At 52.4% G+C, this 15776-nt stretch overlaps 1 protein-coding gene across 1 annotated transcript in view; it reads right to left on the minus strand.

The window, feature by feature from the left end:
• Positions 1–977: 977 nt before the first annotated feature.
• Positions 978–15776, minus strand: part of STUM (stum, mechanosensory transduction mediator homolog) — a 44144-nt gene continuing 29345 nt past the window's right edge. Inside the window, exons 2-4 of the mRNA XM_036277793.1 lie at positions 3857–4036; positions 2587–2595; positions 978–1012 (exon numbers count right to left, since the gene is read on the minus strand). Coding sequence (XP_036133686.1) covers positions 978–1012; positions 2587–2595; positions 3857–4036 — 224 coding nt within the window. The remainder of the gene's footprint in view (positions 1013–2586; positions 2596–3856; positions 4037–15776) is intronic.

Genomic DNA, 15776 nt, shown 5'->3' on the forward strand with positions numbered 1-15776 from the left:
CAGAGCTGTCTTAAAGGGCCCAGGTCCCTGTGCCGCTGGAGGAATCCCTGTGCCACCTGTCTGATGGTGGAGAGCTGTTCCCAACTGCGGGGGCAGGAAGTGGAGGGTATAGTCTCCTGTTTTCTTTTACAGATCCAAACTTGCTGAATTCAGAGACCCACCCATTCCAGTGATTTCAGAAGGACAGAGGGCCAGAGACGGCATTAAGTGAAACGTGGAAGGCTGCCAGGCTGTGCCCACGCAGACCTGGGCTGGTAATTCTGTGTATGAACAGTCTGCCGACTCCAGCAGCTGCCCCCAGGGGTGGGGCCACGGCCCTCCTTCTCAGGGAAACAAAGGTCAAACACACCCAGGCCCGGAGATGTCAGCGGTGAGGAGGGTGGAGGTGCGACAGGGGAGGGCATGGCCATGTCACACCTGTGGGGGTCGTGTATCCCCTGCCACCAAAGCTGAGGGCACAGCAGGCCTTTCCACTCCAGGCTGGAGCCTGTCCATTCTCCCCCCGCCCTGGTGCTGCTCCCAGGAGACCACTCTGCAGGGGCTGGGGACCCAGAGGAAGTGTCCACCACTGTCCTGCACCTTGGTGAGCCCCTGCTCACCTGGACGGGGCCACTGCTGCCTGGTCCCACAGCTTCCATGTACCCTTGCAGTGGGCGACGCAAGGCTGGGGTGGGGTGGGGGGTGGCAGGCACATTCCAGCCTTTGTCAGCATTCCCGTCTCCACCCCACTCCCCACTCCCCTGCAGATGCTCTGGGAGCCTGCGCCCACAGGGCTCTCTGGAGCAGGGGAGGGGCTGGCAGCCCTCGGAGCCTGCTGAGAAAAGCAGATGCATTTCCAAAATAAATAATATCTTTAAACCCCCCTTTCCACTCCAAAACCAGGAAACAGCAGAAGACAACAGGTGAGGTCTTTGTGCCTGCCGCTGGCGGGTGTGGCGCTCACGGGGCCGCCCTGCACTTCTCCCAGATCCCCGGGCTCACAGCTGCTGTGGGATGCCCTGCTCCTTGTAGCCTGCGAGGAAGAAGCAGAGGAGAGAGGGTGAGACACCACTTCCTTCGGATTTCTCGGGAGAGGCGCCAGACTGGAATCTGCTCGTGAGACCTCATTCACACAGAGGTGTACGCGGCTGCTACAGAGCGTCCAACTTTCCCCAAGGGCTTTTTAATGGGAATCAAAGGGGTGACTAGAGAACTGTGGAGCTTGGGGTTTACTGGGGCCGTATGAGAGAAGGGTATCTGTGGAGGGGGTTGGAAGGTTTTCAACACCCCCTGAATCCACACCCCTGCACACAAGCGGCCCCACCAGACTGGCGTGATTTCCCAATGCAGAACCGGGGGAGAAGGTGCCAGACAGCCTCCACCAAGTGATGGGCATCTGGTATGTGTGGATGCAGAGCAGGAAGGAAGACAGGAGGGAGACAGCACACAGAAGGGAGTAACCGTGCGTGTGTTCCACCAGCTGGACGTCTGTGACATAGGCAGAGGTAACTGAGGGTTTTGAGCCTTTAAAACATTGGTGATAATTCTGAGGCCACTGGGAAAAAATTGACCACTATTGATCTTAGAGAATTATTGCTAATTTTTTTGGGTGTAAAGGGTATAGTGGTTATGTTTGTTTAAAAAAGATACCTGTAATCTTTCTATTAAAATATATATATATATATATATTTCTATTAAAAAAAAAAAAAAGATACCTGTGCCCAGTCAGTGTGGTTCAGTGGATTGAGAGTTGTCCCGTGGACTGAGAGGTCCCGGTTGGATTCCCGGTCAGGGCACGTGCCTGGGTTGCAGGTTCGATCCCCAGTGTGGGGTGTGCAGAAGGCAGCCAATCGATGTGTCTCTCTCACATGGATGTTTCTATCTCTCTCTCCCTTACTCTCTCTCTTAAAAAATCAATAAAAACATATTTTTTTAAAAAGATACCTAATGGCCCTGGCCAGTTTGGCTCAGCGGTTAGAACGTCGGCCTGTGGTCCGGAGAGACCCGGGTTCGGTTCCCGCTAAGGGCACGTACTTCGGTTGCAGTTTGTCCCCAGCCCTGGTTGGTCGTGCGGGTGGCAGCCACTCAATGTGTCCCTTCACGTCGATGTTTCTCTCTCTCTCTCCCTTCCTCTCTCTCCCTCCCACTCTATCTGTACAAAAAATGGAAAAATATCCTCGGGTGAGGATTAAAAAAAAAAAAAAAAAAAGATACCTAATGAATTTTTCAGGATAAAATTATGAGTCTGGAATTTTGAGTGGTTACCCACTATTAGCTGGTGACTTAGCCCAAAGAGGAGCTTCGGTGGACTTCACTGGTTTTTTCTTCTTTAGTTATCAGATTATTCATCAATTTGAGGTGCTAATAATCCAGTCCTGGGGATGGGGAAGATGTAGGGAGTAATTAATGAAACAAGAGTGGCTCTGAGTTGACAATTCTTGGGCCCTTAGGGACTCATTAGACTAGGCCCTCGATGTTTGTTTAAACCTTTTCCAAAATAAAAAGCTAAAAATAGAAGCCAGTTGACCAACTGAAAGAGGGGGTGGGTGGGGCAGTGGGGGAGGGTCCCAGGCATGAGGCTGGGCAGCCATCTGTCGACAGACTCACCTTGGGAAACTTGGGAGCAGCACAGGATGTGAGGCAGCATGAGGAAGAGAAGAAAAGACAAAGAGAAAAGAGTCTGAAAACAGAGGACAGAGGGGCTGCATGAAATATAAAAAGAGGAGGATGCACAGCGGGGGGAGCCTGGGCGATGGAACAGGGGTGTGCTCATGCTCACAGCCACCAGCCACGTGGCCAGCGGTTAGCCCCGGTGGCGTGTGGGCACCGCAGGGCTCTCCCCTCGCCAGGAGTCATTCCGGGTGAGATGCTGCCTCCAACACCCTCCTTCCCTTCATGTCTCAGCCAAGCCCACTCTCTGCTCACCTCCTGACACAGCTTATCTCTGGCTCTGACAATGGCACCTCTGTGGGTTTTGTTGGGTGTGGGGCATGACGAGGATTGTGGGGTGTGGAGAAGGACAAATGCCGAGGAGATGTGGTCCCTGTGAGTGAGGAACCGTGGCCTCGGGAGACAGAACGTGTGAGAACACAGGGAGCGTGCATGGGGCACGGGGGACGTGCGTGGCTGCTCACAATAGGTGGTGTCTGTTTTAAGATCTTGCCAGTTCATTTTTAACCTGTTCATCGAGTCACCTTCGGTAGACCTGATTTCATAAGGTTAAGCCCTTTCGCAAAAACGGTTCTGTGTCTGGATCAAGTTTGTGTAAAGCGGTTGGCGAAGGTCTTTGAAACACCAGTTAGGAAGTCAGGCTTTAGCATTTAGGGACAAAGAGCTTAGTGTAAAAGGAGCCGTTATGCTGCTCCGGCTGTAGAAAGCAGTCACAGGGTTTCCTATGGGCAAATACATCACGTGGCCCTTTCCTTCTTGCTGGAGAGTGCATGATGGAGGGTCAAGTAAAGGTAGGCACAGTGGACCTGAGCTACCTTGGGCCGCACCCCTGCTGCCCGGTGTTGTCAGCTGGCCTGTTTCCTTGACAAACGTGATGCCTGATGTGTCTGAGCTGAACAGGGCCTCCCTCCCCTCACTTGAACTCTCCAGCTTCGTCTGAGTCTACACGCGGGAGGCCCTGCAGGCGTTGGAACTGGGCGCACAGGGAAGGTCCCCTGTGGCAGGCAGCCACGGACACTAGTGAGGAGGACACAAGTGAGCCCTCAGGGGAGGAGCAGGCTCAGCAGATCTCCCTGCCAAGTGCCCACAGCCTGCAAGATCAGAAACACCCAGACCATTCTGGTCCTTGCCCCTCCTCCGGTCCCACTCCCCTCATCCCCGTGGAGCCCCAGCCCAACAAGGAGGCACGGCGCCTGTGGCTACTCACTGGCGAGGATGACCATGTCCATGCCCCAGAAGATGCTCATGATCCAGCCCACCATGACGATGGCCGTGAGGATCTGGATGAGTGCCGCCGCGATGTTCAGCCAGAAGACGCAGCACACGTGCCTGTCTGGGAGGTCAGTGCGGGCTCCACACAGCACAGTGAAGGCGGAGACAAACGTCCCTGTGAGAGGCCGAGGGGACAGCCACATGAGGGCGCTGAGAGACACAGCACTCATCACCACCTTGGGCCCAGCTGCCCACCCTCTGGGCACCTCCCCGCTCAGACCCCAGTCCACATCTTGTCCCCACACTAGAGAGGCCAAATTACCACCTGGAGAAGGCATAGCATGAGGCTGCCAAGGGGCCTTTGGGGTGACACCGATGGCATGGCAAGTGGTCCCTGCCATTAAGGAGGAGGGCAAGGTGTGCTGTGGGGGAGTGATGACATAGGGGAGGGGACAGGAGTGGGGTGGAGGCTGCTCGGGGTATCTGTGGGGGGCTTTGAATGCCTGGATAAGGGGCTTGCCCCAATCTCTAGAGAACCGAGCTCTGACCAAGAGATTTGAGCAGGAGAGTAATACAATGGAAGCAGGGATTTAAGAAAATTAACTCGTCGGCAGGGTGTTGGGTGGATTGAAAGTGTCTGAGAAAAACAAACTCAGAAAAGGCAGCAGCTGAGACATAATGGGCTGAAGGTCGGGAGAGGACACAGGAAGAAATGGGACCTGGGGACCATCAGAAAGTGTGTGCCACCACCCTTTGCCTTGGCCAGCGAATCATGCATGTGGGATACGAGATGAACACGAGCAGAGACCATTAAAAAAGAGAACACTACCGACGTAAAAGGATGGCATGAGATGAACAAATGTGTGGAGACAATATTAAGTAAAAATAACAGATGCCATTAACCGCACCCCTACTGCGTGCTTCACTGGGCTACCGCCTCCCCACTGTATTCCCTCCAATTCTTCCACCTACCGGAGGTGGTTATTAGTGTCCCCATTTTACAGATGGGGAAACCAAAGCTCACAGAGGCTAAATGACTTGCCCACATGGCATAGCCCAGATTTAAACCCAGGTCTCTCTAGTTTAAGAGCGTAAGCTCTTCTTAGTCTAGGACATTACATCCTTACATTATAAATAAGGAAAGTTAGTATAGCCACTGTGGGAAACAGTATGGTGGAGTACATATAATCCAGCAATTCCACTTCTGGGTATATACCCAAAAGAATTGAAAACAGAGTCTTGAAGAGATTCTGGTCCACCCTTGTTCACAGCAGCATTATTCACAATAACTAAAACATGGAGGCAAACCCAGTTGTCTATAGATGGGTGAACGAATAAGTAAAATGTGGTATGTATATACATACAATGGAATATTATTCAGCCTTAAAAAGGAAGGAAATTCTGTCACATGCTACAATATGGATGAACCTTGAGGATATTAGGCTAAGTAAAATAAGCCAGTCACAAAAAGACAAATACTGTACGAGCCCACTTATATGAGGCAGAGTAGTCAAATTCATAGAGACCGGAAGTAGAATGGTGGTTGCCAGGGGCTGGGAAGAGGGGGCAGAATGGGGAGTTATTGTTTAATAGGAACTGAGTTTCAGTTTTACGAGAAAACATTCTAGAGATGGATGGTGGTGATTATCTGCACAATCATGTGAATGTACTTAATAACACTGAATTGTACGCTTAAGAATGGTTGAGAAGGTAAATTTTACGTTATGTGTATTTTAGCACAATAAAGAGACTTGGGGGCAAGGAAGAAACGAAACTTGTTATGTAGAAGATACTACCTCTGCAGTGGGTGGTGTGGGAGAGACTTTTGGTCACTAGTCTCTCTTCTACCCATATTGACAATACTCATAATAACTCTAAGACGTACGAAAATATAAGCACATTGCTCTGGCCAGTTTGGTTCAGTGGTTAGACCGTCAGCCTTAAGACTGAGGGGTCTCATACCTGGGTTGCAGGTTTGATCCCAGCCCCCACTGGAGTCATGTGGGAGGCAACCAATCAATGTGTCATTCTCACATCAATGTTTCTCTCTTTTCCCCTCCCTCCCTTCTACTCTATCTAAAAATCAATGGGAAAATACCCCAAGTGAGGATTAACACACACACACACACACACACACACACACACTATACACACACTATACACACACACATTGTATACATACTGACTTGTATGATATGTACCTATACGACCTGCAGTTGCATTAAATTAGATACATTCATTATTATTAATGAACTTATTCTTATTAATTTGGATAAATAATGTCACTAATTATGAATAAACAGTAATAGGTCTCTTTTACCATATAAAGTAACATGTAAGGATTACATGTAAGGATTAAGTGCATGGATTTATAATATAAAAGCACCGTTTAAATCAATTCAGCAGGAAATTTAAAAAATGATTTTAGCACCTTTTCATATAAAGAGGTGTTAATTATTTTCAATGAGTCTTGCCCGCTATATAATAAGTCCTCCCCAACAGCAATGCGTTAGCTCTAATTAATTTCATGAGCACCACGTGTTAGCTCTAATTATTTCATGAGCATCGGCCACGTGCCTATGCTGGGTCCTGGGAACACAGAATCCAGATAGGCGGTGGGTCTTTGCCCACCCCCACCCTGGGAGCTCACGTTCCGGTGGGGACATTGGGTCACAAAAGGAACAGTGACGAATTGTTTGGTTGCATCAGAAAGGACTTCAGAGAAGAGTAAGTGATTGGGGGGAAAGGTCTGGAAAGCTAACGGAAATGACCCAGGGAAGGAGGGGGAAGAGCATCTCAGAAACAACCCAGAGTGTATGTCTGGAAGCCCAGAGGGTGACAAGGGACTAAGTGGCGAAGGACAGCTGGACACAGTGATGGAAAACAAGGCTAGCTTCATATTTGGGTTAAAACAACAACAACAAAAACCATAAGTTAAGAGAATGGGGCCGGGTGGGCAGAGGGCAGACTGGAGTGAGGCCCAAGAGCCGGGCTTTCCTCTTGTAGGCAACTGGCAGCCGCTGGGAAGGTTTCGACCAGAAGTTATGCGACTGCGTTTGAATTTCAGAACCAACGCTGTGATCCCCAAGGGGAGGGTGGGCAGAGGGGTGACGAAGAAGACGGGGAGGAGAGATGTTGCAGAAATCCCCGTGGGAGGGGACGTGAGTCACAGCAGTGGGAGAGACGGTGGGAAGGACCCCACGGAGGTCCTGAGGTCGTGTCCCCAGGATCAGTGGCCAGCTGCATGTCAGGAAGGAGGGAACTGGGCACAGAAGGGGTCTGGTTTTCATAGTCCCTAGTGAGGGTGGAGCCATAAACCAGGTGGGAAACCCAGAGAGGCCATGTCCATCAGCTGAGGAGAGCCAAGCTGGGGACAGGGACTCGGGAGGGGTCAACTAAACCATGGAAGTCACCAAAGTGAATGAGGACACTGCAGGAGAGCATGGAATTCAAGGAAAGACCTGGGGAAACACCAAGATCTTAGGGTGAGCAAAGAAAGTGACTACACAGGGGATGGAGGAGACCCATCAGAGAGGCGTTCCATACACAGGTGAGGAGAGTCTCGGGGAGGAGAAGGTGTTGGTCAGGGTCACCTGCTGCAGAGATGGGGAGGGGACAGGTGGAATCACAGGTCTGATGAGGTCGTGAGCAGCCAGTCAGAGAATGAATGGCAGGAGCAGGGTGTCAGAGGTTAGAGGAGAGAATGAGCTGTGGATTCCAGCATGGGGTGAGGACCACTCTTTCAATAAGTCCACGGGAGGAAGTTCAGCTTGCGTATCTGCTGAGGAGAAGGTGCTGCGGAAAGATGGAAATGTAACCAAAGCTAAGGGGCTGTCCAGGGTCTTGATAAGACGAGAAGGTGAGGGGTGGGGAATCGACAGCGGTTTTCCAAACTCAGGAATCTCAAGCTGAGGTTTTTAAAAACGCAGGTTCCAGGGTCCCACCTCCACACCACCAGAAGTCCAGAGACAGGTCCAGGGATTGCTTGTTTGAAAATAAAAGAAGATCCCCAGCTGATTCTAACACGCCATCGGTCAGGTTTGGGAATCCTGTGAGAGGCGAAGAGACGGCCCACGGAGACAGAGCCGGAAAACGACACAACCTGTGGGACAGAGCCCCGGATTCCGCCTTTCACTCCGCCCAGCAGCGGCCCCCACACGGCTCAATGCTGAGCTGGGGGAGGCAGGGTATGTGATCCTCTGTAGCACAGGCAGGGGCTGGGCCCTGAGCATAAAGTTCCTGGGGGCAGCAAGGCCCAGCCAGCACCAACTGATGCAAAGGAAAAGGAACTGTACTGTCACCCACCATAATCAGCGTCTTAGAAAACACCTGGCACTTAGGCAGGGACGTGTGCTGTGTGTGTCTGTGTCCTCCCATGATCCTGAAGAAGAAAGGCCTGAGGAAGACCCCCACCCCGACCCCATGGAGACAGCACAGCCCCCTCTGGCTGCCATCACTGCTGAAATCACTGGCTTCTCCAAGGAGCTCAGGGCTCAGCCCTAGACACAGGCAGTGGGGGAGGGAGAGCTGCTGTCCACTTCCGTCCTGGGGGAGAGCTCCTCCAGCCTGGCTTCCACCCCCAGCCTGCTTCTGATGGGCACAGGCTCCCACCCCCAACCTGCTCTGATGGGCACAGGCTCCCACCCCCAACCTGCTCTGACGGGCACAGGCTCCCACCCCCAACCTGCTCTGACGGGCACAGGCTCCCACCCCCAACCTGCTCTGACGGGCACAGGCTCCCACCCCCAACCTGCTCTGATGGGCACAGGCTCCCACCCCCAACCTGCTTCTGATGGGCACAGGCTCCCACCCCCAACCTGCTCTGACGGGCACAGGCTCCCACCCCCAACCTGCTTCTGATGGGCACAGGCTCCCACCCCCAACCTGCTCTGACGGGCACAGGCTCCCACCCCCAACCTGCTCTGACGGGCACAGGCTCCCATCAGAGGAGGGGACAGCTCTGCTCCTGGGACAGGGCCTGGGGGCTGAAAACGTCCTTCAAGAGTCCCATCATGCTCCTGGCTGGTGTGGCTCAGTGGAGTGAGGTCATCCCATGGACTGAGAGGTCCTGGTTCGATTCCCGGTCAGGGCACAGGCCTGGGTTTCGGGGCTCAATTCCCAGTAGGAGGTGTACAGGAGGCAGCTGATCAGTGTTTCTCTCTCACATTGATGTTTCTATCTCTCTATCCCTTCCTCTCTCTAAAAAATCAATAAAATACATATTTTTTAAAAACAACAGAGTCCCATCATGTTCGGCTTTTTGCATGACTCACGGGGGAGCGTGGAAGGCTCTGTGATGGAAAGGGGGTCTCGGGCCCTTGGAACTCGGGAGAGAGCAGAACGCTCTTCTGAAGCAGCCGCTCGCGACCAGAAGTGCTCCCCTGGGACCAAGGCCAGTAAGTCAAGCCAGAGCCCAGCCGTCACCTGCAGCTGGCTCTGCAGTCATTGAGAGGCGCAGCTCGCCAGCAGCAGTGACCTACACCTGACACCCCCGCATCCTCCAGGGAAGGCTGACCTTGAACGTGAGCTTCGGGGACAGGAAGGAAATGAAAGGGAAGGCTTGGCCAGGACTTCACCGCTGATTTGGAAGGACAAGCCACACCCTACAAAATTCTGAGAAGGTGCAATTATTTCAGCTGGAAATGGAAATGGAACGGCAGGAGAAGTGACTGAGTACACAGATGATTCTGGACAGAAGTCCTAGGAAGAAAGAATCAAAATAGTTTGAAAGTGCCCAGGATCCCACGGCTCAGCAAGCCAGAAACAAAAAGGCTTCGACCCTTCGTGGGGCTCGGCGTATTCCTGCTGTCTGCGCCTTCAGGTCTGATCCCTTAAGAAAGGGGGCAGTGAGGGGAGATGTTGGACACTCTGCGTTCACATGTGCTGTGGGAAGGCACCTTCTGTTTCTTCAGCTCAACAAACTCTGGAACCGAGAATGAGGAGGAGGCGCTCAGACCACCATGAGTGCCGCAGAGGGTGAAGGGGATTTCTGTGCGTCAAGGACAGTCAGCCCAGGGTTCAAGGCTGCGGAGCTCTGTGAGGACAGTTGTGTCCTCGTTCGGGAAGCATTTGGTAGACCCAACACGTCCTGCCTGACCAGCGAGGAACTTGCAGAGGGGAGACAGACTATAAAACCAGGACAGTCAAAACATAGTTCTAGTATTTTCGTCATCCTGACCACCCTGAGTTCTTCCAAACAAATATGCCAGTGCCTTCGACTCATGTGTCCTGGCCCAGTAGCATAAAGGGTCCGCGAACTGTTTCCATCACCCAGAAAGCACAGAGACATCCTAATGAGGTCCCGCCGCCCAGCAGAACGCCACTTGTAAGCATTTGGGAAGCACGTTATCTCAGGGCAATAACCGGGGGTCCTCATGACCATTCTATCCACCTTTGATCAAGTAGAGATGAGGCTGTGAATTTATTATGACAATCTTTCCAAGCATGGGTTTCATGGGAGAAAAATGACAGGTGGGCTTCTGTCCCCCCATAAAGAGAAGGTGTGAGGCATCCGGAACCATGTCGCCCTTGCCCAGCTGCTCCATACCCGGACCCCCTCTTCTCTCCTCCCTCCGTCAGAAAGTACCAGCTTGGGGTGCACGCTGGATTCCTCTCTGGGCCACAGGCAACTGCTGAGTAGCTGCCTGAAATCCAAGGGTTGAGAACCCCAGGAAAAAGCAGTAGGGGGACGTCTTCAAACAGATAAGGGGGCCTCGGTGAGGGACAGTCTTTAATTGCTACCACACTATGGGGCAAGCCATACATTTTCCAAATGCAAAGGCTCCATGGCTCAAAGAAAGGAGAATGGGGAGCCCCTGTGGCTGCCACAAATAAATCTGTCACCCTGCCTTCCGAGGACAGAAAATGAGACCAGCTCCTCTTCTGTCCCTCTCCCCCTGTGACATCGGGCTGGTTATCCTGCTGGAGGCTAGGTCGACTGGAGCTGATAATTCATGTCAGTGATGCTGGTGTTGCATCAGGCTCCCCATGCCTATTAGCAATCTCCTCTTCCCTCAACCTCCAGCCAGATCCCCACGAGCTCCAACATGTGCTCCAGCCCGGGAGGGGCTGTGGGGGCAGGGGAGCTGCCGACCAGGACTGCAGGTCTCCCTTGGGGGCCCCAAGGAGGCCCCGGGATTTCCCTAGGACATTGAGCCGAGCAGAAATGGAACCACATGGAATTTCTCGGCTCCCGGTTCTGAGCCTTGTCACGACAGAGACAATTAAATGCCAGAGAGAGTGGGGATGGGATGGGGAGGACGGTGTGTAATGACCAGAGCAGGGGAGCCCGGGCCAGCACTGAGGCCCTTGAGGCCTGGGCTTTATCCTCCCACCTTCCGCGGGATGGATGCTAGGAGTGGTCACTCAGGTGGAAAGATGGGCAAGGGCAGCAGTTGGTGACATTGGTTCAAGCAGACAACACAGCGTCCATCCCCTGAGAATCTGCATCCTGGCAAGATGACATTACCACGGACGGCTACACACTGAGATTAAAGCACAAAGGCTCTGCCCAAGGTCACGGCTGCCAGGGAGCCTTTCTGAGATCACCACAGTGAGAATCTGCAACACGATGAACCCCAAAGACACTCTTTGCAAACAGCTGTTACGGGAACCGAGGGTGGGAACCCCGAGTCCTGCATCCACCCCTGCCTCAGCAGGTGCCCTTCATCCTCGGGGGCAAGGCCAAGACCTCTGGACTTGTGACCCTCATTTAATCACCCAAATAACAAATAACATTTTGAAGCGACTACCATGTGTTCAGTCCTGAGCTTGTTGACACTAAGTCACCCTCTCCTTGTTGATTCAAGTGTGGGGACAAGGCTGCCCTGGGCCAGCAGCAACCAAGTATGTGTGGGGCCAGGTGTGCCAGGCCCCAAGAGGCACTCATCCCCGGGGTGCCGTGGGGAGCTGTCCCAAGGTGCCCGAAGCTGTGGCCATGCACACTCACACACACACACACTCACACTCACACTCACACTCACGGCACAGGGGAGGACAGCACTGCCCTGCAGCCTGCCCTTGAGCACTTGACAGCAGAGGCCTGTGGGTGGTAGTACAGCATTTCCAACGATGCCACCTAGGCCTGGAGGCCTGCATTCCTGGGCATAAGCTGCCTCTTCCTTAAAATCACATCTGATTCTTTCCATCGTTCATTTTTCCGTAGGTAGCATCCATGAGGCACCTACCAGATGCCAAGAACCAAGCTAAATCCATGTGGACCCAAACAAATCGGTGAGTCAGGCCCTTAGGAATCCCACAGGGTTGTGAGAAAGACCAATCAGGCACAGAACCCACGCTGTGTGGTCACTCCTGCGAGAGGGGCAGAGGCGAGATAACACTGTGGTTACCAAGGTAAGCTCTGGGGTCAGAGTGCCAGGGTCCAAATTCTGGCTGCAACACCCCTCGGGCCTGAGACCTTGCAGGTGACATATTTCTCTGGACCTCAGTTTCCCCATCTATGAAATTAAGATAATGATAGTATGCCCTGCCAGTGTGGCTCACTGGTTGAGTGTTGACCCATGCACCAAGAGGTTCGATTCCCAGTCCGTGCACATGCCCAGGTTATGGGCCAAATCCCCAGTGGGGGGCATGCAGGAGGCGGCCAATCGATGTTCTCTCTCCTGTTGGAGGTGGGATGAGGTGAACCCTGTGGGTTCTTGTTTGGCAGCCAGGAAATGACTCCAGGCCCCAGAGACCCTGAGGAGTCATTGCAGATTCAACAGCACAAACGTAGGTGGCTTGGCTGAGCTGGTGCCCAGCCCCCTGGAGGACCAGGGAGGAAGAAGGGAAGGCGGAAGGAGGTCTGCGTCAGGTGCTCTCTGGCTGGCTGGGGACTCCCACAAGCCCAGCAGACACACCTGCTCCTTCCTGGTTCTGTGCCCTGTGGGATGGCCTGTGTGCACGCTGCTGTGCCAGGGACAACTTCCTGCCAGGGCTCACGGGATCAGGCTCCGGATGGCTTTCTGCAAGCAGGGCTGATGTTGCTGCTCAGGCCACAGGGACATACCACACTCGCAGGGAGGGCTTGTCCACTGTGGTCTTGATTTTTAAAGTAACCAACTCAAACAGGCTTTAATAACAAAGGGATTTGTTGGTTCACATACCTGGAATCATCTCTACCGCTCTGTGTTGTTTTGGACATGACAGGAGGTGCAGGTGCTTAGAACAGCAGGGGGCACCCAGGAAGCACTACAGACGTGTGTGCTTTAGTTATTGTTGCACTAGAAATAGGGTTTGCATTTTACTCCCCGTATATTCCGGGACCAGTGCAATGCCTGGAGCACTGCAGGCCCTTAGTAAAGGTTTATTGAATGAACAGATCACCACGGAGCATCAGCTAAGGCCCGAAGAACGGGATGAGCTATGTTTGGGGGGTTGTGCTCTTTCTGCTGCCCTCCTGTCCTTTCTCAGCTGCCACGTGGTCGACTTTGAGTGGACCGTGTGCTCCTTGGGGGCAAGCCCAGGTGGCTGGCTGGCTTTGTAAGGATGTCTCCACTAGGCTCCCACAGTTCCACATCCCACCACCCTCACCCATTCCTGGGGCTTGCACACAACATGGTGTGCACGAGGACCATCTTAGCTGAGAAGCTGGTTACCCAAGCCAAGGAGATGATCTCCCTTCCTGTCCCTGCAGGTGAGGGATGGGCTGAGGTCCAACAGAGACGGGCAGTCTGCCTGCACACACGCCCGGGCTGCTTAGGAAAGGCCACAAGTAGAGTCATCCTCTGGCGTCCAGCCCTTCTCGGGCACTTACCGCTGCAAGACCTCAGCCTTCACTGCCCCTCCCCTAGCATCCTCCCCCTCCTGGGATGGTTACTATTATTCACATTATTATTATTGGCACCCAGCAGAATTCAGTCCCCAGGATGCTTGGGCTGGGCACCACTCTACCATCTGAAAATAAAAATGACCTGGCTTCTTGGGAGCTATGCAATCCAGGAAGTAGCTTTGCACCTCTCCCAAAGGCCTGGGGTGTCTGGGAAGGGGGCAGGAAAGGGACAGAAGCCCTCAGGGGACAGCCTGACAGGAGACCAAAGCCCTGTCCAGAAGAAGCCACGTGAGCATCATAAGGACTCTATGTCCCAGGCTGTCCCACATCCTCAAAGTGGATACAAACAGAACACAGATCAGGGGGAAGTTCCCTAAAGGGTTTGGGGACCAGAACCCAACTGCTTCCCCTCAGTGAAATATCAGAAACATTTCAAGATATGTGAGCAGTTAGTTCTCACAGATAGTAACCTCAAAGTACATGCGTTCATTTCTGAAATGAACTGTGACTTTCGCACACACGTTACCAGAACATGAGCCCTGCAGGAACGACACCCCGGGGAACACATCAGGACTCAGATTCGTGGGTTTTGGTCACAGTTCACCCTGACTTCACAGAGGTCAGAATACTCCGCTTAGTCACCCACTTCATTCACCTCCCTTGGCTGCAAATCAGCTATTTCCAGAAATGAATGTCACCTTCCCTGAGTGAGGCTTCTGGGAATGATTTAAAATTCTCAAAAGAATGTTCTGCTGCCCCTGAGAGCAGATCCCCAGGGGGAAAGGGAGGCGCTTGACTTGTTCTGAGCCACGCTGCCCTGCTGGGACCAATGATACTCAGGACAAGAGGATCATCCATAAAAGTGTGTCTCATAGATGTGAACTTCCCTGAAATGCTGTGACTTTTTAAAAAATATATTTTTATTGATTTCTTTTAGAGAGGGAAGGAGAGAGAGGGAGATAGAAGCATCCATGTGAGAAAGATTGATCAGCTGCCTCATGCACGCCCCCTATTGGGGATCGAGCCTGCAACCTTGGCATGTGCCCTGACCTGGAATCAAACTGGGACCTCTCAGTCCATGGAATGACACTCAACCACTGAGCCACACTGGCCAGGCACTGTGACATTTTTGGGACATTTTTTGCAGGCCTCCCCATGCTCGTCTAGACTCAGCACATCACCCCCAGCCCACCTTCAAGAAACAGGTACAAACAGAGAGGTATCTGGCATTAATGCCACACACCCTGATGGAATGCCAGGCATGCCAGCCAAGCTGCTGGGGACATCAGGGTGTATATGTAATGTAATCAGCTGATACACCGACCGCAACTGGTTGTTTGTTACCTTGTATCTATATTTACAATTAATGGCAGGCTCATGATATTCTTAGACTGGTTTATGTTTTGTTTCCAAAGATAGCCCTTGGGAGGGTCAGCAGAGGAACACAGCTACTCAGAGCTGACATCTCAGGATGCTTTGGGCTGGGAGTGACACAAAACCAACTCAAACTAGCTTAAGTGATTTGAAGCATTTATCATCTCAAATGACAGGAAGTCCAAAGGTAGTTCAGAGAGTAGATAATTAAGAAGTTCAATTGTGCCACCAAAGGCCTGGACTCTTTGTATCTCTTTGCACTGACACTCAGCATTGGTTTCAACCTCAGCCTGATACCCAGATGGCAATAGCAGCTCCAGAAAGCTCAATCTTGACATGACAATATCTAGAAGAATAAAGATAGCATCTTCCTTTTAGGCCTAAGGAAACAATTCCTTGATTAATTATCACTGAGTCACCTGTCATTTCTGAACCACTCACCTACCAGAGGTTTGAATTCAAAGACTGGCTTGCAGTAGTCCTCTTGGTGCAAAGAATGCTGGGAGTCAACCTCACTGCCCACCACACACAGCCCTTACCAGGGAGCCATGCCCCCTCCTCTTCACCTCTGGGCACACCTCCTCCCAGGCAACCAGATGCTCCAAGTCAACCCCAGAGACCATGGTGAGATGTCACAGCTAGACCTCTAGGGCCCCTTAGAACAATCACTGCATTTTTTAAATGCCCTGTCCAAGTTTCCACCAACAGATGAATGGATACACAAAATGTGGTGTATCCATACAATGGAATACTATTCAGCCTTGAAAAAGGA

This window comes from Molossus molossus, unplaced genomic scaffold, assembly GCF_014108415.1.
Source record: "Molossus molossus isolate mMolMol1 unplaced genomic scaffold, mMolMol1.p scaffold_m16_p_23, whole genome shotgun sequence".
Lineage (NCBI taxonomy): Eukaryota > Metazoa > Chordata > Mammalia > Chiroptera > Molossidae > Molossus > Molossus molossus.